Genomic DNA, 25,845 nt, shown 5'->3' with positions numbered 1-25,845 from the left:
TTCATCCCACCATCAAACTCACCATGGACTACACTCTACTATCTGTCTCATTCTTGGACACATGCATCTTCATCAAGGATGGACACCTCAGCACTACACTCTACCGCAAACTCGCAGACAACCTCACAATGCTACACTTCTCCAGCTTCCACCCAAAACATCCCCTACGTGTACACTAGGTCTGTTCAGTTGAGGAGGAACGTGACTGGCACCTGGAAGTACTTAGGGATGCCCTCCTAAGAACTGGGTACGATGCTCAACTCATCGACCGCCAGTTCCAACGTGCCACAGCAAGGAACCGCAATGACCTCCTCAGGAGACAGACATGTACTGCAACTGACAGTGTACCCTTTGTTGTCCAGTACTTCCCAGGAGACAAAAAACTACGCCATATTCTTCAAGACCTGCAACACATTATCATTGAGGATGAGCATCTCGCCAAGACCTTCCCCATACCTCCGCTGCTCGCCTTTAAACAACTACCAAATCTCAAAACAGAATATTGTTTGTAGCAAACTGCCTGACTTTCGGAACAACTCCATACGACCCTGTCACAGTAGGCATTGCAAGACGTGTTCGAATGTGGACATGGATACCACCACTACGTGTGGGGACACCTCCCACCATGTACGTGGCAGGTACTCAGCCAGCATTGTCTACCTCATATGCTGCAGGCAAGGATGCCCTGATAATGGTTCATTGGTGAGACTGAGCAAAGGTGACGGCAACGGATGAATGGGCGCTGAACAACAGTCACCAGGCAGGAGTGTTCCCTCCCATTTGGGGTACACTTCAGCGGTCCAGGATGTTCAACCTCAGACCTTCGGGTGACCATCCTCCAAGGCGGACTTCGGGACAGGCAGCAACGAAAAGTGGCCGAGCAGAGGCTATTAGCTAAGTTCCCCACAGGGAGGGCCTCAACCGGACCTTGGTTCATGTCACACTACAGGTGACCACCATTGCACTACACACACACGCACACTCATTCCTGCAGAGACACATACACCTATATGCAGACATTCAGACAGGCAGTCACACGTGATCCTAAAGACACACACACTCCCCCACACTCACATGCACCCTCTCACAGACATAGACCCCTTTACACTCTCACTGTCACAATCTCTTAGAACTCTCAACCGCCCCACCCCAGACACACGCGCACATAGACACACGTGCGTGGGCATACACACATGTACGTTTGTGGGGTGAATTTGTACTTGCAGAGTTACATTGTACTTTGCTCAAAAACTGCATGAATCCATGTAAAACTATGTTAACTCATTTTTTTGATTAGCATCAGTCTAAACATTATGGCACAGACAGGGAGTACAGGGGGCCAACACCTTCAGCATTTTATCTGGCTGACACGAGTTGTTAAGTTAGCCTGAGAATGTAACTTTTCAAAAAGTTTTCGTGATTTACGTATGAAAGAAGTGAAATTATCATGGTCATTCTAACAGATGAGAGACTTAACAAGCAATCAAGATATTTCTGAATGTGTAATTTCAGTTATATCACACTGTACTCTTTTGCTGTAAATTCTGTGTCTTACGATCTTATTCTCCACAACGACCTGATAAAGAGCAGTGCTCCGAAAGCTAGTGCTTCCAATTAAACCTGTTGGACTATAACCTGGTGTTGTATGATTTTTAGCTTTGTAGATCCCAGTCCAACACCAGCATCTCCAAATCAAAGGTTGTTATGACTGTGAAACAAAATGTGATTGAGACTTGGAATGATAGTATAATCTGGCTGGCTTTGCATTGTTTACCCTAAACATTTATGATATTCTTTAGTCATCTCCAATTCAGTAAAGTTATCTGCTTCATTTGATTGTTAACCAATCTGTTGCTTCTGGTTACTATAAAAGTGTAGCTTCTTGTAGTGTTTCACTCTAGGGCAGGAGGCCTGAGTTCAAATCCCACCACCTCTTCCAGAGGTGTGTAAGAACGTCTCTGAACAGGTTGATTAAAAGTATCTATCTATAAGTGTAGCTAATAGATTGTGTGCCAGGATATTCTCCACTCTAGGAAACCATTTTGCCTTGTTCATTGGCAAGTTTTGGCTGAGTACAAAGCATTAATTAAAAAACTTGTACTTGCCCATGAGATGGACAAAGCCATCTAAATACGTGCAGCCAATAGTATTAAATGCAAAAACATTGCTGTGACTTAGAATGATTTGTGAATGGAGCACTTGTCACATGTTCTCTGTAGGCCATTTGGTACTGAGATGAGAAGAAACATTCTCTCACACACAATGATGAGCCTGTGGAATTCTCTATCACAGGAAGTGGTTGAGTCCAAACATTTAATGTTTTCAAGGAAGAGTTAAGAATAGTTCTTAGGGCTAAGGGGATCAAAGCATAAGTGCAGAAAGTGGGGGCAGGCTACTGACTTGGATGATTGGCCATGATCGTATTGAATGTCAGGGTAGGCTTCAAGGGCTGAATGGCTTTCTCCTGGTTCTATTTGTTATATTTCTTCCCCATCCCATAGTTGTGTTAATACTTAGAATATGTTTCAACAAATCCCAAAATGCATCAGCATCGCATCATAATTGTTGACCTTCAATTTTAAATTAGTCCAAAACAGAGGTAGTTATACAGCCATTCACAACAGAGTGTCAGCAGTAAAAACATCTTTCATAGTAAAACACCTCCCAGAGTCTATGGGTTTCATCATTTATGTAAATGATTTGAATGTGATCATAGGGCGTATGGTTAATATGTTTGCAGATGGCAGTAAAATTGGATGTGTAGTGGACAGCGAAGAAGGTTATCTCGAGAGTACAACGGGACGTGGATCAGTTGGGCCAATGGGCTGAGGAGTGGCAGATGGGGTTTAATTTAGATAAATGTGAGCTACTGCATTTTGGAAAGACAAATCAGGGCAGGACTTGTGCACTTCATGATAAAGTCCTGTGGAGTGTTGCTGAACCAGGAGACCTTGGAGTGCAGGTTCATAGTTCCTTGAAAATGGAGTCGCAGGTAGATAGGGTAGTGAAGAAGGCGTTTGGTATGCTTTCCTTTGTTGTTCAGTGAATTGAGTGCAGGAGTTGGGAGGTCTTGTGGAGGCTGTATAGGACATTGGTTAGGCCACTTTTGAAATGCTATGTACAATTCTGGCCTTCCTGCTATAGGAAGGATGTTGTGAAACTTGAAAGAGTTCAGAAAAGAACTACAAGGATGTTGCCAGATTTGGAGAGTTTGAGATATGGAAAGGCTGAATGGCTAGGGCTATTTTCCCTGGAGTGTCAGAGACTGAAGGATCAAGTTATAGAGAGTTGTAAAATAATGAGGGGCATGAATAGGATAAATAGACAAGGTTTCTTCCTCAGGTGGGGGAGTCCAAAACTAGATGGTCTAGGTTTAAGGTGAGAGAGGAATGATTTAAAAGGAAACTAAGGGAAACTTTTTCATGTAGAGAGCAGTGCACATATGGAATGAGCTGCCAGAGGAAGTGGTGGAGGCTGCTTTAATTACAACATTTAAAAGTTATCTGGATGGGTACATGAATAGAAAGGATTTAGAGGGGCATGGGCCAAATGCTAGCAAATGGGACAAGGTAAGATTAGGATGTCTGGTCAGCATAGATGAATTGGACCGAAGGGTCTGTTTCTGTACTGTATATCTGATTCTGTGACACATTTGGCTATGACACAGGTGTGGGCAGTTCTTAACATCTCCTTGGAGCTGATACAAGCATAGATTATTTTAAGTTTATTTAATTCTTCTGAGCAGAACGTATTCATACCAATGATTGAAACAATCATGCTAATATCTTAAAATAATACTTCATCAGGATGAATATTTTTTGATAGTTCTTTCTGCACAAGCGTGGTCTAAAGAGTTCTCTGAAATTTCATTTACCATATAGTTGCTGAATACACAAGCTCACTGAAGGTTAAAATGTTAAACATAATGCAACCTTTAAAACATAAGGCTGCAGACTTATGGAAGGGTGAGAAGGAGGAAGAGTCGCATTTGATTAAATGTAGGTGCAAAATGGAGCATGTATACTTGGCTTGAGACAAAATTCTTCAAGCAACTTACTGGGTTATCAACCTGACAATCGGAGGTATTGCAACCAAAGATACTTAGATTTCTGTAAATTATGGAATGAAGAAGTTGGAGTGCCTCCCCTCAAAAGGTGGAGAAACAGAATAGTTGGCTAGTTTAGCCACACAAAGAAATGTCTCCTGCTACTTGAGCATAGAACAGCAGATGTTCAATCGAGTCCCTGATCATTTCAAACTCGCTGACTGATTTAGCGGGAGACAAGAACTTTATATGATTTGTTATCTGGTAGACTGCTGAGAATTTCCATCTTTATTTTGGATATTTGAGAGTGGTGGCCTTGCTGTCTTGTTCGGAATTGCTTGAACACATTTAGCTCTTTGCTCAAAACAGTGCGAATCGGGAACAAAGTATCTGGAGGAATGTGATTATGCAGCATGATTTGCTCTTCTCCACAGTGGATTTACTATGGATTGGAAATGTGTTAGTAAATTCAGTTGTGGTGTTAGTATGTCTAAAAGCTATTTGTTTAAAGTTACCTTGATTAAATTATTTTGAATCAATTCAAACAATGAATAACCTGCCTCCCTTCTAAACAGTTGGATGGGAAAGGTTCAATAAAGGAGCTTTTCCCAACTGGGAAGCAGCTGGAGCCTCTTGTGACTCCTTTGGATGACCAAAAGGTGGCAGTTGGGCAAGATGATTTAACGGTGGTACTGAATAAGGATGGAGTCTGCACTCAGAAATGTGCCCTGAACTGGACAGATATTCCACTTGCCATGGGTATGAAAACTTTAAGTTGATTGTTCAAATATCTTGCGACTGTTCAAGAGATTTTTATTTTGTAGAATTGCTACAGGGTATGTAATTACTTTGGACTCTGAAGGATAATTAATGGATGCTAACTAATAATTAGGTAGTGACAGTCAGTGCTATTACAACAGGTTAGAGGAGTACTCCGTTTCATTCGTCTCACTACTCCACAGGTCACAACATAAAGTAAAAATAATTTAGTTGTTACTAAGATAAGTTACAAGAAAATCAATTAAATACTTCATCGTGTTTTAAACAACAAGATCTATCAGATTTGTTTCTTAATAAATTCAGTTATTGGTATGCATCAAAACAAAATTTCACCAATTTTTGTGTCTTTATTGAATGATATTCACAGGCAGAGATAAATTCCTATCCTTCTAAGTATCCCAAAAGCGCACAAATCACATGCTTTCTTGGAATTGAGCGCACAACTTTCACTGTAAAGATTGGTTTTCTTGAAGAAAAAACATTTTGAACAGTAATTTATTCTTGAGTTCTCATGTGATCAAGTCACAAAATCACATTGGTCTGTGAGCTCTTGCAGATGCAGCTGCTCAGGGAATGCAGTGTAAGATGTTATATCAATCACTCTTTAAAAAGAACACCAGTTTCACACTGAATTCAACAGGAGGATTTTCTTTTTTGAAGTAGGGGAGATCAGCTGGGCAGCTTTGCTTAACAAGCTTTTGTCTAACTCCAATGAAAGTAAAATATTGTGGGTCTGGAATTCTGAAATTAAAAATACAATTGCTGGAATAGATCAGCAGGTCTGGCAGAGAGAAATAAAGTGAACTTTTAGAGTCCGATGACTCTTCAGAACTTTTGATGCAAGTCATTCACGCTGTTTCTCTTTCCCCAGATGCTGCTAGATCTGCTGATCTTCTGAAGCACTTTTTGTTTTGCTTCCTATAACTCAGCTTGTTTTTTAACAAGCTTTCCTTCACTGAATCATCTGAAACCAGAATCTCTTCAAGTCAGCCACTCCCATAAGGCATTTTCAGCAGAGCAAACCATTATCACCGGTCATCTGTTTTAGGTTAAGCTATTTTTTAATGTAGATTAAACTAGTTTTTTAAAAAAAGACTCGAGTATCAATAATTACCTTTTTTTTTAAAACAAGTAAGCCGCTTTGGCTATTTCCATAAAACTTGAAATACAATAATCCACTTTCAACAACTCTTCAAAACCAAAGTCCTCACAACAATTTTAAATATAATGCATTTCTTGTGGCGAAAACTGTATACTTCTGTGTTACTACCTTTGGTGGATCTGCCCTGCAGGTGGGACAGGTCATACTCAAGGATGGCAATGTTGTCTGAGTCTTATTTATACCTTTCAGACAGAGTCGGGCTCGTGCTTAACTCATTAGTGGGGGAGCTCTCCCAATTTTGGCACAAAATACATTACTCAAACTGTTGCTCTTCTTTCAAAATCAAGGATATAATTGACTGTTTAATATATACATCTCCATTACTCCTCCTATTCAGCTTCCTCTCCATCATTTTCATTCTTAGATTTTTGCATCCACTGTATAAATAGACAATGGAGACTTTTGGTTAGGAGAGGAATAAAATATCAAGAAAAATACTGACAGTAGTACTGAAAGCACATTTTGGCAAGACGGAATCGAGTGGACTATGTCATTAGACTACGATTCCAGAGGGACCATGGTACTATTCTCACTTGCCATAAAAATCTATCTGGTTCACTCATGTCCTTGAGGGAAAGAAGTCATCTGGCCTGATCTCCAGACCTGCAGCAACGTGACTCTTCAATCACCTCTAAAATGACTGACAAGCTATCCAAGTGTATTCAACCACTAGAGAGGATAAAAGGAATGAAACCAGTCAAACAAACCACTGTTAACCTAGCTGTCAGAAATGACAAGGGCAAGCTCAGCACTCTTGATTTTGCACAGTCCTTGTTCTAAACATCAGGAGGTTTATGCCACAATTGGAAGATAAATTAAGCATTAGCCTGACCTCGTCTGCAGGTAACAATTTAGTGAGTATGTGCATGATCCCGACAACATTGCTGTTCTTGTTTATGACCTGTCCCATCTGCATGGCAGACCCACTAGAGGTGGTAGCACAGTGGTATGTAATCTTGAGGGAGTCACCTTTGTCATACTCAACATTTGACTCTAGACCCGATGAAATCCCATTACATCAGGCCGTGGTTAAGACAACCATCTGTACAAAGCCACAACTAATGACCGGTACTGTTCTAAGTTGAATACCAATTTGAAGAAACACTGATTGTAGCAAGGGCACAGAATGTACTCAGTTGGGGAATTTCAGTTTCAAAGAGTGGTTTGGAAGCACCATTACTCACCAAGCTGACTGAGAGAAGGGTGGAGCTGCTGAACTGGGTCTGCAGTAGATGATGAGGGAACCCACAAGAGGACAAAGCCAACTTGATGTTGCTTTTCCCAGCTACTTGTCTCAGATGCATTGATGGGTGACAGTATTGGTGGAAATGACCACTGCACAGTCTGAGAATGAGAATATCCTCCATTGTGTTGTGATGCACAACCAAGGGCTAACTGGTTTAGCTTTCAAAACTAAACATCCTTTACTGAGGGTGATTTTGAACAGCAAAGTTGTATTCAGCATAGAGTCAGAGATGTACAGCATGGAAACAGACCCTTTGTTCAACCCGTCCATGCCCACCAAGTATCCCAACCCAATCTAGTCCCACCTGCCAGCACTCGGCCCATATCCCTCCAAACCCTTCCTATTCATATACCCATCCAAATGCCTCTTAATTGTTGCAATTGTACCAGCCTCCACGACATCCTCTGGCAGCTCATTCCATAGACGTACCACCCTCTGCGTGAAAAAGTTGCCCCTTAGGTCTCTTTTGTATCTTCACCCCCCCCCCCCCCTCAACCCTAAACCTATGCCGTCTAGTTCTGGACTCCCCGACCCCAGGGAAAAGACGTCATCTATTTATCCTATCCACGCCCCTCATAATTTTGTAAATCTCTATAAGGCCACCCCTCAGCCTCCGACGCTCCAGGGAAAACAGCTCCAGCCTGTTCAGTCTCTCCCTGTAGCTCAAATCCTCCAACCCTGGCAACATTCTTGTAAATCTTTTCTGAACCCTTTCAAGTTTCACAACATCTTTCCGATAGGAAGGAGACCAGAATTGCATGCAATATTCCAACAGAGACCTAACCAATGTCCTGTACAGCCACAACATGACAACCCAACTCCTATACTCGTACATATGCCCCAACTACCATTATCATAAAACCAATGAATCCATAACATAAGTTAGAATGTCAAATAGTGGTAGCAGCATGCGATAGACAAAGTTAAGTGATTGGACAACCAATTAATTAGATCTAAATTCCACAGTTCTGTCGCATTCAATTGTGAGTGGTATTGAGCAATTTGTTTTCTATTTATTCATTTGTGGGATGAGGGTCTTGCTGGCTGGCCAGCGTTTATTGCCCATCCCTAGTTGATCTTGAAAAGGTGGTGGTGAGCTGCCTCTTGAACTGCTGCAGTCACCTGCTATGCATTGATCCACAATGCCTTTACAGAGAGAATTCTAGGATTTTGACCCAGTGGCTGTGAAGAAACTATGATATATCTCCAAGGCAGGATCGTGAGTGGCTTGAGGGAAGGTTGAAAGTGGTGATGTTCCCATATATCTGCTGCCCTTGTCTTTCCATATGAAAGTGGTTGTGGGTTTGGAATGGGCTATTGATACCAGATGATTTGCCTGGTATCATTTCTTTAAGACTTTGTAGCAATTTGTATAGTTGAATGGCTTGCTAGGCTATTTTAGAGGGCTAAATTGAGAGTCAATGACATTGCTATGGGTCTGGAGTCACATGAAGGCCAGACCAGGTGGGGATGACAGATTTCCTTTCCTGAAGGGCATTGAACCAGATGGGTTATTTCAATAATCAACGAAGATTTCATGGTTATCATAGATTCTTAATTCCAGATTTTTTAAAAAAATCATAATTTAATAATTTAACAATATAATTAATAGAGGTAGATGCTCCCCAAATTTACCCATCTTCAATGATGGAGTCCTATAAATTACTGCAAAGATAAGTTTCAATTCCAACCATCTTCAGCTAGAAATACCAAGTGAAAGATCCAGCTCTGCTTCCTCATGAGGTCTCCAACTTATAAATGTCGCACTTCAGTCTATTTGATTCATTCAATGTGATATCAAGAAATAGCTGAATTATGGAATCTCAGAATTGTTAAGAATACATCGTGGTTTTATTCCCTCTCAATCTCCCATACTATTACCATTGAGAATAATTGTAGCTTAGATTAATTAAATCAGCATAGCCAAGGAATTGATTTTGAACCAACTGCCGCACTGTTTTAAAAGTACTTGTTTGTGGCAACCGTGAAGAGAGAAACACTGAGCAGACTTTCCCACTAAAGCCAATACAACTGCTCAAAGAAAGTTGTTTCTAAGCAATTGCATTCATTTTATAATTGTCTCCAATAGAACATCAGTCGCCTTATATCATAGCAGTGCTGCCACGATATGTGGAGATCCGTACCTTTGAACCACGCCTGCTGGTACAGAGTGTAGAGCTGCAGAGGCCACGTTTTATCACATCGGGAGGGTAAGTAAATGCATGTGACCATTTTGTTGCCTTAGCAAAACAAACATTGCACACACAAGGTTTTCAGGAAGTTGAAACAGGAACAGAAATTGCTGGAAGAAAGGGTCACTGAAGAGGAGTAATTGGACACGAAACATTAATTCTGATTTCTCTCTAAAGATGTTGACAGAGAGGCTGAGTATTTCTGGCAATTTTCTGATTTTGTTTCTGATTTCCATCATCCGCAGTTCTTTGGGTGTTTTTTTGTTTCAGGAAGTTGATCCTTCCAGGCAGGCTGTTTTTGGTCAACTGAGAGCAAAATCATTATAAAGCTGGAAAATGTAAGTGTCACATGGAATGGGGATTTGAATGCATTGCCACAAATTACTAAAGTGAGTTCATATGAACACACCAATTAGGAACAGAACTAGTACATTCAGCCCCTTAAGCCTGCTGTGCTATTCAGTAAAATGGTTTGATTTGTTTGTGTTTTAAATTCCGAATTCCCATCTAATCATATTGATGTTCAGTTCCCTTACCTTAGACAAAATACCTCCACCTTTTAAAAATATTTATTAATTGCCACCGCCATCCAACCTCCACTGCCTTAAGACCTGAGAGCTCCAAAACATCTCAACCTTTGGAAAAAGAAATTTCTACTTGACTCCAAGCCCAAAGGGTGTTCTCTAATTTTTAATCACTACCCCTAATTCTGGACTCATCCACAAAAGAAATCATCCTTTCCATGTGGACCTTGTCAAGCCTGTTTAGAATTTTATATAATATATGTATTATCTCTAAACTTAAAACATTAATTAATAGTGCTGTTCTGTTGTGCACTGCATAGTTTTGTTGTACATGATTAATTTAGTTAATGTACAGTACCTTTTATTCTCTTAACAGCCTGCAGTATTTAATATGGCAGAAGACCTCAATGTCCGTCAGACTGCAAAGCTTATGCTTGTGCTCAGTGTTACTGTTATCTGAAGAATGCATGTTATTCAGCTGAAATAGTGAGATACACATGCCACGCTATATAGCCTCAATATTGTTCTTATAGTGTGGAACCAATAGTTTACACAGCACAATATAAATTATTCTGATAACATGAGGGCTACTTATTATCCCTTGGCTGTATGTTCCAGAAGCTTGTTTGTACTACTGTTTTTTAAACTCACTGTGTCATCTCACATTCGTACAAATCAGTAATTAAGTACATCTTTTATTTCCACATTGATGTCATCCTTCTGTATCACAACACAGGCAGTCCTAGAGTCTTATTTTGCTTCAGCCATCTTCATTTTCCATGCGGCCATAAGATCAGCATTGTTTTAGCAATCAAAGAGAAGCACTGGCCTGAATGTTTGTTTATTTCTACCACTACTGACCCAATTATAATGGTGTACTTTCTTGCTTGAAAGAATGGTGTAACTTGTCAAAGTAATGAGCACCAGAAGCATGCAAATACCAAGCTGATTCCACCTGATCTGCTCTTCCCTTTCTAAGAAGTTGCTCAACACCTCTCAGAAATATATATTTTGTAAGCAGCCTGTTCAGAGATGTTACGACACATCTCTGCAGCATGTGGGACTTGAACTTAGGCTTCTTCACTCAAAGGCAGGGACACTACCTTTGCGCTCCAAGAACCCTCATCTTACAGAAATAATTTAATGATCAAATAGTGGTCACCTGGAGTCATTTGTGATAAACCAACTAGCTGGCGACATGTAATGAATGATCCAGTGTTGATCTCTTTGCCCTTTTTTCTCTCCTTCTGGTCTCCACTTCCCAGGCCTAATATTGTTTATGTGGCTAGCAATCACTTTGTATGGCGACTGGTACCAGTTTCAATTGCAACTCAGATCCGACAGCTTCTTCAGGACAAGCAATTTGAATTGGCCTTGCAGCTTGCTGTAAGTATTCACAACATTTACTTTCACAATTGCATATCTTCTGAAATTACCCCAAAAGCTCCGTGTATACTCAAGGTTCTTGCTCCATGTCTCTTCCTGCATTTGGTAGATGAAATGATCTCAACCTCTGGCTGCAGTTTTGCAGTATCATGTCAAATAATTTTAATAGGATCATTGGTTAAAAAATATGTTCTGTATCATGTTGAGAGATGTGAATTATAGATACTAGACTATTTCACGTAACTTTTACTGGATGTATTTTATTATCTCTGGTTGTAATTAATTTTATTTTTTAATTCTTTAGTAAGGCATATTCCAGAAAGATATGGACAATGAACAGATAAGACCGATCAATACATTCAATTCAGTGCAGTGGCATGTATAGTAATACAGCTTGGAGAAAAGAGGGTGAACAGATTTTTCTGATTCGAATAACGACACAAGTCTGTGGATGCAGAGAGAGTCATAGCGTCAGTCTCCATACTGTATAACTCTTCGGTCCACACCAACCATTGTCTCAGACTATGTCTATATCTGTCTATATCTCTCCAAATCTTTCCTATTAATGTACTTATCCAAATGTCTTTTAAACATTGTAAGTGTATCTGCATCCACCACTTACTCTGGCAGTTCATTCCAAACACTAATGACTTTGTGTGAACATGTTGCCGGTCATGTTCTTTTTAAATCCTTCTCCTCTCGCTTTAAAAATATGCTCCCTGGTTTTGAACTCCCTCACCCTAGGGAAAAGACCTTTGTCATTCACCTGTATGCCTGTCATGATTTTATAAACCTCAACAAGGTCACCCCTCAACCTCCTACGCTGTTGTGAGAAATGTCCCAGTAGTTTTATATCTCAACTCCTCAGATCTCTGAGAACTTGAAATAAGACAAAAATATTTTTAACACTCTCATTGTTGAAGAAGTATTAGATATATGTTGCCAAATCAAAACCCCAAGTTAAATATGACCCATCGGCAAGGCTTCCTGCTACTTCCAGTCCGTGTAATCAAACCCTTTCTTTTCCAGTTCAGATTTCATGGATTCCCTTTTTCCTTGTAATTCAATGCTTTATTTTTCTCTTACTTTGAAAGGTTTTGGCTTTTCTCCTATTACTTTTCATGCCTTCTGATTTTCTTCCATGAAATTCAAATTCTAGCTGTTTCAATTTTTGTTTAATTCCCTTCCACTTTCCATTTTGAGCTGCTTCATTTATAACTGAATCCTAACTAATTTAGCATTTTACATAGTTTAATCTTTTCATCCTCAAGCTGCAGATAATGAGGCAATACTTCAACTGCTTCTATTTTCATAGTGCCAACTTGTAAATTTATTTATTATTAATCAGCAGTGGCATAAAAGTTAACATGTTTTACTCTTGCACACAATGCATAGACAAGTTCTCATTTAAAGGATGTAGCTATTTTAATTTACAATAAATACAACAGATTTCATTGTGAAATATTGAAATCAATGTGAATGCTGGCCTTTCTTAATGTACTTATGGATTCTAAATCCTATAAAAGCCCCTGAACTGTTACTGTTGAAGAGGGATTTTAAAGAGGAGTCTGAGTCCCATGTTCAGTAGTACAAATAAATCTTTGTTTGGAGCTCCTTGCCAATGCAGCATGGGAGAGATCTCTAGGGAACTCTTTTTTTTTAAATAAAGTACAGGATATGAATAATGCTGCATTACAATAGTGAGACCTCAGTGTTTACCACATCCTCTCTGATCTACACATCCAATTATTTCAATACATGATCAATGATTGGCAACTTCATGGTCAAGCCTAGATCCTCCTCCACCCTTGAACCTCACCCCTCCAAGCGCAACAGGGGCAACACAGCACCCCCCCTCCCCAAGTCCTCACCTTCCACCCCACCAAACTCTGGATACATTGTGGGTAGAAATGGCAGAGGATGATACAAACAGACCCCACCAACAGAGATATATTTCCTTTCCCACCCATATCTGCTTCCCTGACTACCTTGTTAGATCCACGCCCCCCCCCCACCAACCCACCATCCACTCCCGGCAACTTCCCCTGCCACTGCAAGAAGTGCAAAACCTGCATCCACACCTCCCCGCTCACCTACGTCCAAGGCCCCAAAGGAGCCTTCAACATCTAACACAGATCTACCTGTACTTCCACACACGTTCATCCACTGTGTCTGTTGCACTCGATGTGGTGTCCTCTACATTGGGGAGACAGGATGCCAACTTGCGGATTGTTTCAGAGAACATCTCTAGGACACCCACACTAAATAACCCCACGGCCCTGTGGTTGAACACTTTACCTCCCCCTCTCTCTTCGCCAAGGACATGCAGGTCCTGGGCCTCCTCCATTGCCAAACCCTAACCACCCGATGTCTGGGACCTCCAACCATTGGATCAATGTGGATTTCTCTAGTTTCCTCCTGCCCCCCCCCCCCCCCAATCTTATTCCAGTTCCAACCTTCCAACTTGGCACCATCCTGTTAAACTATCCTACCTGTCCATCTTCCTTCCCACCTACCCATTCCACACTCCTCTCCGATCTATCACTCTCACCACCTCCTTCATCCACCTATTGCATTTCCAGCTACCCTCCTCCCTCAGCCCCATCCACCTCCCATTTATCTCTCAGCCCCCTTGGCCCACAAGCCTCACTCCTGATGAAGGGCTTATGCCCAAAATATCAATTCTCCTGCTCCAGGATGCTGCCTGTCCGGCTGTGCTTTTCCAACACCACACACACTTCCACATTTTAATACTGACTGTAATGTGCCTTCCCAAACATTTTCCATTTGTATCGTATATTTATTTATCTATTTATTTATTTATTTATTTATTTACTAGTGACTTTCCAAACTCTGTTATGCAATTTATAATCCTTTCCTAACCTTAGTACAAAAGATTAGAAAGGATGTTAATTTCTATCAATAGTTGTAATGTTTGTAATATTAGCCCTAATATAAAATTATTTTATAAAGTTATTCTTGAGGGTGGCACGGTGGCACAGTGGTTAGCACTGCTGCCTCACAGCGCCAGGGACCTGGGTTCAATTCCCGCCTCAGGCGACTGACTGTGTGGAGTTTGCACGTTCTCCCCGTGTCTGCGTGGGTTTCCTCCGGGTGCTCCGGTTTCCTCCCACAGTCCAAAGATGTGTGGGTCAGGTGAATTGGCCATGCTAAATTGCCCGTAGTGTTAGGTAAGGGGTATATGTAGGGGTATGGGTGGGTTGCGCTTCGGCGGGTCGGTGTGGACTTGTTGGGCCGAAGGGCCTGTTTCCACACTGTAAATAATCTAATCTAATCTAATAATCTAATCTAATCTAATCTTAATAGAATTCTGTGTCAAATCTGACAATTTAGGGACCAGCTTCCCTCTTTTGAAAAGCTAGACAAAGCAGTCTCTTTGTCTAGTAGCTGCCATTTACAACTTCTTCTATTTGCATGCTGCAAGATGGTTTAAAATGTTTTTGATGTCAGGATGGACTTTTTTGTCATTACTTTAAATACTTTTTGTACTGTTGCTCTTTACTAAATGAGATAGCACCTATTCAAATCCCATTGATAGGAATGATATTCAATAACATCTACAGTTTTATCAAGTCAGGCCACCCATTTTTGAGTATTTTGTCTGAAGAGTTGCTGTTTTTGTTTCAGAAAATGAAAGATGACTCCGATAGCGATAAGTGGCAGCAGATCCACCATATTCAGAACTTGTTTGCTTTCAATCTGTTTTGCCAAAAACGCTTTGATGACTCCATGCAGGTCTTCGCGAAGCTTGGCACAGGTGACAAAGTGGCTTTATTGTTTAAAACTTGGGTCACCCGTATTTACAATGCAGTAAAGAATTGAAGTTCAAAAGAAAAGACCATTGATATCCTCTCAAATAAAATATTTCTTATTGCTTTCATTTCATTCCAGTTATCAATTTCATGAGGCATGAATTGTTGCTCAGTGATGCTGAACTTGTATTTTAATGCTTCCTCTGTTGAAGAGGTGAAAGAAGATAGTGCTGTATTTGGAGTTCTTGAAAGCAATTTGGAGTCAACAGCTTTATGATGGTTTTAATGTCACCATGTGAGAATACAGTGGAAAGTGGTAATACTCAAAATGTGATGCTTTCAAGAAATTGGAGGGATGGTTTCCTTCTGAAATTATCTGCAAACTGAAGAGTCATGAAACACATGTGGATGGTCACTTTTTATGAAGTACAGAAGCAGTGAAAAGCACTGAGTTCGAGTAAATTCAAAATATGACAGTGAAGAACGTTACCTCAGATTCAACAGGATCTTGATGAGATGGGCCAGTGGGCCACTGAGTGGCAGATGGAGTTTAATTTTGATAAATGTGGGTTGCTCCATTTTGGATAGACAGATCAAGGCAGGACTTCATGGAAAGGTCCTAGGGAGTGTTGCTGAACAAAGAGACCTTGGAGTGCAGATTCATTCTTCCTTGAAACTGGTGTCGCAGGTTGGTAGAACAGTGAAGATGATGCTTGGTATGCTTGCCTTTATTGGTCAGTGCATTGAGTATAGGAGTTGGGAGGTCATGGTACATTGATTAGGCCACTTTTGGAATACTGTGTTCAATTATTGTGTCTCTGCTGTAGAATGATGTTGTGAAAGGTTTCAGAAAAGACTTAGAAGGGTGTTGGCAGAGTTGGAGGGTTTGAGCTGTCGGGAGAGGCTAAGTAGGCTGGGGCTATTTTCACTGGAGAGTCTGAGGCTGAGGGATGACTTTTATAGAGGTTTATAAAATCATGAGGGTCATGAAAAGGGTGAATAACCAAGGTCTTTTCCCCAGGATGAGAGATTTCCAAACTAGAGGGCTTGATTTAAAGTGAGGGGGGAAAGATTTAAGAGAAATCTATGGGGCAACTTCTTTAATGTAGAGGGTTATGCATGTCTGGAATGAGCTGCCAGAGGAAGTGGTGGAGGCTAGAACAATTAGAACGTTTAAAAAGCATCTGGATAGATATATGAATAGGAAGGGTTTAGATGGATATGAGCCAAATGCTAGCAAATGGGACTAACTTAACTTCGGATATCTGGTCGGCATAGACGAGTTGGACCAAAGGATCTGCTTCTTTGTTGTACATCTTTATGACTCGATGATCTATCTCTGCTACAATTTTTGGACAGTTTTTGTTACCAAATAGAGCTGAATTAAATTCATTATGTGCTCTTCATTAACTTTCTTAATTTGATTTTGCAGATCCCACTCATGTAATTGGGCTGTATCCAGATCTGTTGCCAGCTGACTACAGGAAACAGCTTCAGTACCCAAATCCTCTTCCCACGTTATCCACTGCAGAACTGGAGAAGGCACATTTAGCACTTATAGACTACTTGACACAGGTAAACATGCCAAGTGTCCCTGACCTAATAGATTTAAATGAACTTAGGAAGAAGATATAGGGCTTATACCTAACCTCTTGTGAATGAATGAATGTGTTTGTGAGCTCAAGACCTGCTCAAATTAAAAGTACCTGGGAAGCAGCTGAAAAGAATGTGGATCAGATAGCCTTATTCGGCTATCAGTTAGCTCAACTTGCTATGTACCAGATGGCCCCTTTGTTTTGTTTTTTCAAGTTTTACTGCTCTTTCAGTACTTTTCCACTGGTTCAGTTATCTTCCTCAGACCTCGTGTCTGTTTCCCCCTCTGGGGCCCACTGGCTACATCAGCCTGAGAGCTACTTCTACCTAACAGTAGGCTGCTTTGCGGCATGGTGGCTCAGTATGGAAGGTACGGAGGCTCACTGTTAGCACTGCTGTCTTACAGCACTAGAGACCCGGGTTCGATTCCAGCCTCAGGCGACTGTCTGTGTGGAATTTGCACATTCTCCCCATGTCTGCGTGGTTTCCTCTGGGTACTCTGGTTTCCCACCACAGTCCAAAGATGTGCAGATTAGGTGAATTGTCCATGCTAAAATTGCTCCTAGTATGCAGGGATGTGTAGACTAGGTGCATTAGTCAGGGGAAATGTAGAGTAATAGGGTGGGGGAATGGGTCTGAGTGGGATACTCTTTGGAGGGTTAGTTGGACTTGTTGGGCCAAAAGGCCAGATTCCACACTGTAGGGATTCTATACTTGATGCAATTGTGCCAGGTAGAGTGAGAGGTGCAGGGGTCTTATTTATACAGTAGAGTAAGTACCCTAAAATTTGGAGGTAACTGGGAAGATTGGTATGTTTCCTGGTGTTAATGTATATCATTGGACTTGAAGTGCTTTATATCCATCTGTGAGAAGATGTGTAGAACTTAATGTGGGTGAGTGGGTACTGGGAACAGTGGAATGAAGTATTTAGTGATCTGATAGGAAAGCGCACAGTGGTTTTAAAGCCAACATTGTTGTGATCATGTCCTTCATTAGCATTTTTATAATTCTTTCATTTCTTCCAAGAAACGAACTCACTTGGTAAAACAGTTGCATGATTCAGAACCCTCTACCACATCACCCCTGGTGGAAGGGACACCAATCATCAAGTCAAAGAAAAAATTGCTCCAGATCATTGATACAACATTACTGAAGTGTTATCTTCATGTGAGTATGACAATGTTTTGATTGAGTAAGGCAGTAAGTGCAACTTTGGAAAGAATGTTACATTTTTTTCATTCCAAGTTCTGAACCTGGAGAATGATATTTAGAGGGGTTGGGTACCTGATGACTGTTGTCCTCCTCCTCACTCATCGTAAGGCTGTACAGTAATACTAAAAATGTCTACAAATGTTAAAAAGACAAATGTAAGGATATTATAGATAAGTACATGTAATATTTGCAATAAGGTAGACAAATAAACAACACAAATAACTGTAAACAGGTATGGCATGACTGTGATTATAGAGCATAGCTATATGGTGACTAAGGCTGGGAACTGAGCATCAGAAGGTATTGCACCTTCAAGCACAACAGGCAAATTTTTTTTTTAAAATTGTTAGTGAAGTCAGTGCAGTAGTGAAAAAGGATACTGGTTCAGAAAATGCAGATGCAGCATCAGTCTAGGTGGAACCGAAAAGCAACAAGGAGTGAAGAAACGTTGGTGTGGGTTGAGTGTAGAATGACCTCAATTATCCGAATGAGACAGGCGCGGTGCATTTTGTTTGGATAACAGATTGTTCAGATAATGCTTTTGTGGGATCTTGAGATCTTGTTTGGATAGAGCGAAATTCAGATAACAGAGGTTGTTCTGTATATGCCTCAAACCAGTAGATAGAGATTCCATTCAACAGGAAATTAGAGATGCGTCTAACAAGAGGTTACAATAATCACAGGTGACTTTAATCTGCATTTTAAACTGGTTAAACGACATCAGGAATGAATTTAATGTGGTATAATTGTTAGACTGTGTGCAGGACTTTTAGACCTGTTGATACAGGAACTGACTAAGAAACAGGCTATCCTTGATTTGATTTTGTGAAATGTGAAAGGGTTCATTAATAATCTTGTTGTGAGATGTCCTTTTGGAAGAGTGATTGTGACATGATGGAGTTCTTTTTGAAACAAGAACTTTATACCTTTGTTATTTATTTTGTTTAGCTTTGAGGGATGAATTGTAGTCGATAAAGTAACTTCATTTAAAAAAATGACATAGATTAGGCATGGCTAATGTTTGAGGAATGATTACATGCATTGCAACAGTAATTCTTTCCTTTTGGGCGAAAGAACATAACAGGAAATGTGGCTAACAAAATTAACTTCAGGATAGTATTAGTTCCAAAGAAGAGTTATATAAAATTGCTGGAAAAACTAGCAAACCTGAAGTTTGGAATGAGTTTAGAATTCAGCAAAGAGCCAAAAGATTGAAGAAGAGCAGAAAAATAGAATGACAGTAAACTTGCAAGGAAGATTTTCAGCCTATCACACATAAAAAGGAAAATGTTAGTAAAGCCAAATTCCAGGCCCCTAAAGTCTGAATTGGGCAATTTGGCATTGAAGATCAAAGAAATAGGTGCAATTAACCAACTACTTTTAGTTCAGGATTCACAGAAGAAGGCATAAATAACTTGCCAAAAATGCTAAGGAGCAAGGAACTATTAGGAAGAAGGAATTGAAGGAAATTGGTATTGTTTAAAGAAAAAAATGCTGGAAAAGTTAATAGGACTAATAGGTGATAAATTCCCAAAGTCTGAATTTACATCCTGGAGTACTAAATGAGGTGGTCATGAAGATTGTGGATGCATGGTTGTTGTCTTCCAAAATTTCTGTCACTACTGATCACTCCTGGCAAATTGGAGGGTAACAAATGTAATACTACTGTTTTTTAAAAAAAGGAGGGAGAGAGATAACAGCAAAATACAAAATAAAAAAAACAAAAGAACTGCAGATATTGGAAATCAAAAACAAAAGCAGAAATTGCTGGAAAAGTTCAGCAGGTCTGGAAGCATCTATGGAGAGAAATCAGAGTAAACATTCTGGGTCCAGTGACCCTTACTTATAGCAGGATCTGAAATGTTAACTCTGATTTTTCTTCACAGATGCTGCCAGAACTGCTGAACCTTTCCAGCAATTTCTGGTTTTGGAGCAGGGAAGTACAGACTCTTTAGCTTAATCTTAGGTTTAAAGAAAATGCTGAAGTCTATTAAAAATGTGCAATGGGACTCCACAAATCCAGTATGGATTCCTGAAAGGGAAATTACATTTGACAAACCTGCAGATGTAACATGCTTAAAAAACTAGTAGAACAGACCAGGAAGAACCAAATTGATGAGATGTAATTAGATTCTCAGAAATGTTAAAGTTCCAGAAAAGAGGTGAGTGTCCAAAAATCAAAGCACATGGAACTGGGGGCAGTATACTTGGTAGGGATTGAGAAATTGATTAGCAAAATAGGAATAAATTAGTCTTTTTTTTAACTTGGAGTAGAAGTTGGTGAAAGTGGTATACTGCAGGCATCAGTGCATCATTCCCCTGTTATTCATAATACATTTCAGCAGTTTGGATAAGGCAGTCAAGTTTAATACTTGTAAGTTTGTCAACAAAATAATACAGAATTGACTGGTGAATAGAAAGTTAAAAGGTCTCGTAGACAAATTGAGTGAATGGGCAGAACCGGTATAACGTGGATAAGTGTGAACTTAAAAATGGATTGTCAGGGTATTATTAAAATGGTGATAGATTGGAGAAAGCATGATGTACACAGCAACTCGGGTAACTTTGTACACCATTCACTGACAGCATGCAGACAGATGCAGCAAACAGTTAGGAACACAAATGGTATATTGACCTTCTTTGCAAGAGTATATAATCCATCATTGACAAATCCGTCATCCCAGGAATCGAAGGCGGGGAGGTTGGGTTGACTAGGCCTGTACTCGGGAGAAAGACTGCAGATGCTGGAGATCAGAGTCGAGAGTGTGGTGCAGGAAAAGCACAGCAGATCAGGCAGCATCCGAGGAGCAGGTGAATTGATGTTTTGGGCATAAGCCCTTCATCAGGAATGAGGCTGGTGAACCAAGGGGGTGGAGAGATAAATGAGGGAGATGGGACAGGGAGGCAGGGGAGACTCGCTGAGAGTGCGATAGGTGGATGGAGGTGGTATAATGGTGATAGGTCGGAGGGGGGATTGGATTGGATAGGTGGGAAGGAAGATGGACAGGTGGGGCAGGTCATGAGGGCGGTGCTGAGCTGGAACTGAGATAAGATGGGCGGAGGAGAAATGAGGAAACTTATGCAATCTATGTTGATGCCATGGGGTTGGAGGGTGAGGTGTTCTTCCTTTAGGCATTGGATGGCAAGGGAGTAGCAATGGAGGAGGCCCAGGAGCTGCATGTCCTTGGCAGAGTGGGAAAGGGAGTTGGAGTGTTCAGCGACAGGGTGCTGAGGTTGGTACAGGTGTCTTGGAAATGTTCTCTGAAGCGCAGTGTGAGTAGGCGTCCTGTCACCCCTGTAGAGGAGACTGCATCAGGAGTAAACGATGTGTGGAAGTGCAGGTGAAACTTTGATGAATGTGGAAGGGTCCTTTGGGGCCTCAGATGGAGGTGAAGGGGCAGGAGTTGGTGCAGACTTTGCAATTCCTGTGGTGACAGGGGAAGGTGCCAAAAGGGGAGGTGGGTTGTTGGGAGGCATGGACGTGATGAGGCAGTGGTGGAGAGAACTGTTCTTTCCAAAAAACGGATAGGGGAGTGTTGGGGTCTGTTTTGTAGTTGGTGGAAATGGCAGAGGATGATGCGATGTAAATGGAGGTTGGTGGGGTGGAAGATGAGGACCAGGGGGTTCTGTCATTGTTGTGGTTGGAGTAATAGGGTTCGAGGGTGGAGGTCCGGGAAGTGGATGAGATGCGCTGGAGGGCATCATCAACCACGTGGGAGAGGAAATTGCAGTCTTTAAAGGAGGAGGCTATCTGGTGTGTTCTGTGGTGGAACTGGTCCTCCTGGGACCAGATGCAGTGGAAGCCAAGGATTTGGGAATAAGGAATAGCATTTTTCTCAGAGGCAGGGTGGGAGGAGGTGTAATCACGTAGCTGTGGGAGTTGGTGAGTTTATAGAAGATGTCAGTGTTGAGTCGGTCACCATTGCTGGCGATGGAGAGGTCCAGGAAGGGGAGGGAGGTGTTTGAGATGGTCCAAGTGAATTTAAGGTCGGGATGGAATGTGTTGATGAAGTTGATGAAGGTCAACCTCCTTCTGGGAGCATGAGGTGGTGCCGATGCAGTCGTCAATGCAGAGAAGGAAAAGGTGGGAATGGTTCCAATGTAACTACAGAAGGTCGACTGTTCCACGTAGCTGACAAAGAGGCAGGCTTAGCTGGGGCCCATGTGGGTGCCCATGGCTCCCCCTTTCGTGGGAGGAAGTGAGAGGATTCAAAGGAGAAATTATTGAAGGTGTGGACCAGTTCAGCCAAACAAATTACTCTCAGTGGAAGGGTCCTGGTGAGAATGTCAGAAGAGGAAAGAACTGAGAGCTTGGATGCCCTAGTCGTAGCAGATGGAGGTGTATGGGACTGGATGTCCATGATGAAGATGAGGCATTGGGGGCCAAGGAAACAAAAGTCTTGGAGGAGCTGGAGGGCGTGGGTAGTGTCCCGAATGTATGCAGGGAGTTCCTGGATCAAGGGGATAGAACAGTGTTGAGGTATGTGGAGATGAATTTGGTGAGGCCGGAGCAGGCTGAGATGATGGGTCACCCTGCTCCGGCCTAGTCAGTCTTGTGGATGTTGGGTAGAAGGTAGAACCGGGCATGCGGGGTTCCTGAACTATGAGGTTGGAAGCTGTGAATGGGAGATCCCCTGAGGTGATGAGGTTGTGTACTGTCTGCAAGATGATGGTTTGGTGATGAGAGGTGAGGTCATGGTCGAGGGGATGGTAGGAGGAGGTGTCTTCAGCTTGGCACCTGGCTTTAGGGTGTAAAAGTCAGTTGGCCAAACTACCACTGCACCCCCCTTGCCTGCTGGTTTGATGGTGAAGTTGGGGTTGGAGCAGAGGAAGTGTTGCGTGTTATGAGGATGAGAGATTGGAGAGCTAGGACGCAGGGATGATGTTTCTCCTGACTGGGTGGTCCAGAACGAAGGATCTTGGGGTATGATAAGTCATTTTGGACTGAGATGTGGAGGAAATTCTTAAGTCACACAGTCATCTTGAACCTGTCGGTTTCCTCTGATTGTAGTCCAACTCCTGATATTCAGTTAGCAAAATCTAATCTGTTCTCTTTGTTTATAAAATGCGCCAACACTAGAATGTGAAGTTGTTGGGTTGCTATTGAAGCCTATTAATAGGCGTGCTTTAGATGCTGCTGCTTGTATGTCGTATGGTTATTTAACAAGAAAGTTCTCTTTTGACTTAGTTCGTTTGTGCAGCATTCTTGACATCATTCTGATAAGTGTGTTTTTGGCTTCATTTCTAATCTGGGCTGAAGCTAAACAGGTTTACAAGTTGTAGCACTATAAAATTGTCCTCAGCACCTATGAACTAGGGAAGATAACTGCCCTGAGCAATACCAAGTGATTGCTTACATAATATTTATATGGATCAGGTAACAAGATTCTGGAGTCTTCCATAGTTGTTGATCAATGAAATCAGTTGTAAGGAGCATCGTAAAGGAGTCGAGAGAGATGATGATGTTTAGGAAATATATTTCAGAACTTGGAAGTAAGCCAGCTTTGAAGGTATTGTTGCCACTGGTAAAACAAAGATGTATATTTGGAGGAGTACAGCAATGTTAAACAACTGGAGAGCTTAAAGAGAGTACAAAGGTGAAGCCAAACAAGATTATTGAGAAATTTGGGAGTAAGAACGAGAATTTTAAGATCCAGGCATTGTTGGACTGCGCATCTATGTAAGTCAGCAAGCACAAAGATGAGGGATGAATTAACCGTAGTACAAGTTTAGATACAGACAGTACAGTTTAGGATGAACTTGTGGAAGGTAGGAAACTTACAAAGAGTGTGTTTGCACAGTTCAAGCAGAGAGAGAGTATTAAAGCTATGTGTGCGAGTTTCAATAGTAAATTAACTGAGGCAGGATCAGAGATTGATAGTAGTGTGGAAGTGGATGTGGATGATTTTGATAATGAAGAATCTGACAAGGGTCAGTTACTTACCTCGGTATCAAATCAAAAGCCCCAGAGTGAAAGTTGTTATTCAGCCATAGACAACTGTTAGGGAGAGTGAAGAAGTCACTGGCTAGGGAATGGAATTTGTCATGGGGATCAGAGGCATTAATTCAATCTTCCTAATGTTTAATCGGATGAAATATATCCTCATCCAGTCCTTGATATTATGTGAATAGGATGCTGCATACATCACAGGCAATAGAGAAGTCGAGAAAAGTTTGCCAGCAAAAGTATCTGTCCACTTGTAGAGTCCTAGAGATCTACAATATAGTTAAAGTCCCTTCAGCCCATCATGTCCATGCCTGTCAAAATGAAACCACCTAATCCCATTTTCCAGCACTTGTATGCCTTGCAAGTGCACATCTAAATGCTACATATGAGCAATTTACTGCAGATGCAGGGATCTATACTTAAAATAAAATGCTGGAAGTCACAGCGGACCAGGCAGCATCCATGGAGAGAGAGCGGGCTAACATCAGAGCTGATGTGAAGTGTGGAGGGATCAGCATTTTATGCAGCAGTGGAGGGTGGACTGCTGAGGGAGTAAGGGTGCTATATATTAAGTGATGGGAATGTGAGAATGGCAGAGCATTGGTGTGTCTAACTGCCAAACTGGAAAGAACAGACACTGGAATGGAGGGGTGGGGGAGTGGTTGGGGGGGGCGGGGGGAGGACGTGGTGACAGAATGCAGCATGTAAAGCTAAAAGAAAGGGCAGGAATGGGAGTGAGTTCACAATCTGAAGGTGTTGAATGCAATAAATTCAGAAAGTTGTAAAGTGCCTGAAGATGAAATGTTGTTCCTCCCAATTTCTGCTGTGATTTGTTAGAGCATTGCAGCATCGCCCAAAGGACCCATTTCTGTGCTATATTGTTCTGCGTTCTATTACAGCATGTCAAGAACAGACAAGTGGGCATGTGAGCAGGATGCTGGAAAGGTCGCTATGGAAAGGTCAGGGTCATGCTTGCATACAGACTAGAGGTATTTCACAAAGTGGTCATTCGGTCTGCATTTGGTTTCTGCTACTTAGAGTTGGATGCAACAAATACAATGGACCAGATTAGAGGATGTCCAGGTGAAATGCTGCTTCACCTGGAAAGACTGTTTAGGTCCTTGGATAGTGAGCAGGGTGGAGCTGAAGGGACACGTGTTGCACCTGCGGGTTACATGGAAAGGTGACATGGGAGGTGGGGGAGATTTGGTGTTGGTAGACTAGGGTGTCCCGGTGGGAACAGTCCCTGCAAAATGCAGATGAGGGAGCAAGGGGAATAAGTGCTTGTTAGTGGCATTTTACTGGAGTTGTCTGAAATGGCAGAGAATCATCTCTTAAATTTGAAGATTGATGGGATGAAAAGTGAGGACAAGTGGGACCCATTCAGGTCAGATGCAGATGAGGGCCCTGTCAACCACAGTGAGTGGGAAACTGCGGTTATGGAAGATTGAAGACATGTTGTGAAGGTGGCATTGTTCAAACAGATATGATGCAAGTGAAGTAAATGGGAGAATGGTATGGAATCCTTACATAATGTGCAGTGTGAAGAGCTGTAGTGAAGATAGCAATGGGAGTCAGAGGCTTCATACTGGATGACAGTGGACAGTTTTTTTTCCCCAAAATATCCTCACTTTTTATCCCACTGGCCTCTGTATTCAAAGGATCATTCTCAGCCATTTCAGACAACTCCAGCAGAACGCCACCACCAAACACTACTTCCCTTCACTCTCTACGAAATGCATACTGGGAGACCGTTCCCTTCAGGACATCCTAAACCATTTCTTGCCCACCAACACCACCCTGCTTCCTACGCCACCTTCCCAAATAACCACAATAGGTGCAACTCCTGCCCTTCACCACCTCCCTGCTCACTATCCAAGCGCCTGAACAGACTTTCCAAGTTGAAGCAGTGTTTCACCTATATCTCCTCCACTCTGGTCTATTGCATTTGCTGCGCCCAGTGTGGCCTATTCGACATTGGAGAA

General features: G+C 41.7%; 1 protein-coding gene across 1 annotated transcript in view; it reads left to right on the top strand.

The window, feature by feature from the left end:
• vps39 (VPS39 subunit of HOPS complex) overlaps window positions 1-25,845 on the top strand; it is a 98,443-nt gene that overhangs the window by 38,316 nt on the left and 34,282 nt on the right. Inside the window, exons 8-13 of the mRNA XM_060828743.1 lie at window positions 4,621-4,804; window positions 9,323-9,443; window positions 11,215-11,335; window positions 14,984-15,113; window positions 16,541-16,683; window positions 17,728-17,868. Of these exons, the coding sequence (XP_060684726.1) occupies window positions 4,621-4,804; window positions 9,323-9,443; window positions 11,215-11,335; window positions 14,984-15,113; window positions 16,541-16,683; window positions 17,728-17,868 (840 nt within the window). The remainder of the gene's footprint in view (window positions 1-4,620; window positions 4,805-9,322; window positions 9,444-11,214; window positions 11,336-14,983; window positions 15,114-16,540; window positions 16,684-17,727; window positions 17,869-25,845) is intronic.

This window comes from Hemiscyllium ocellatum, chromosome 8 (genome assembly GCF_020745735.1).
Source record: "Hemiscyllium ocellatum isolate sHemOce1 chromosome 8, sHemOce1.pat.X.cur, whole genome shotgun sequence".
Taxonomy (NCBI): domain Eukaryota; kingdom Metazoa; phylum Chordata; class Chondrichthyes; order Orectolobiformes; family Hemiscylliidae; genus Hemiscyllium; species Hemiscyllium ocellatum.
This window is presented reverse-complemented; position numbering and strand designations above follow the sequence as displayed.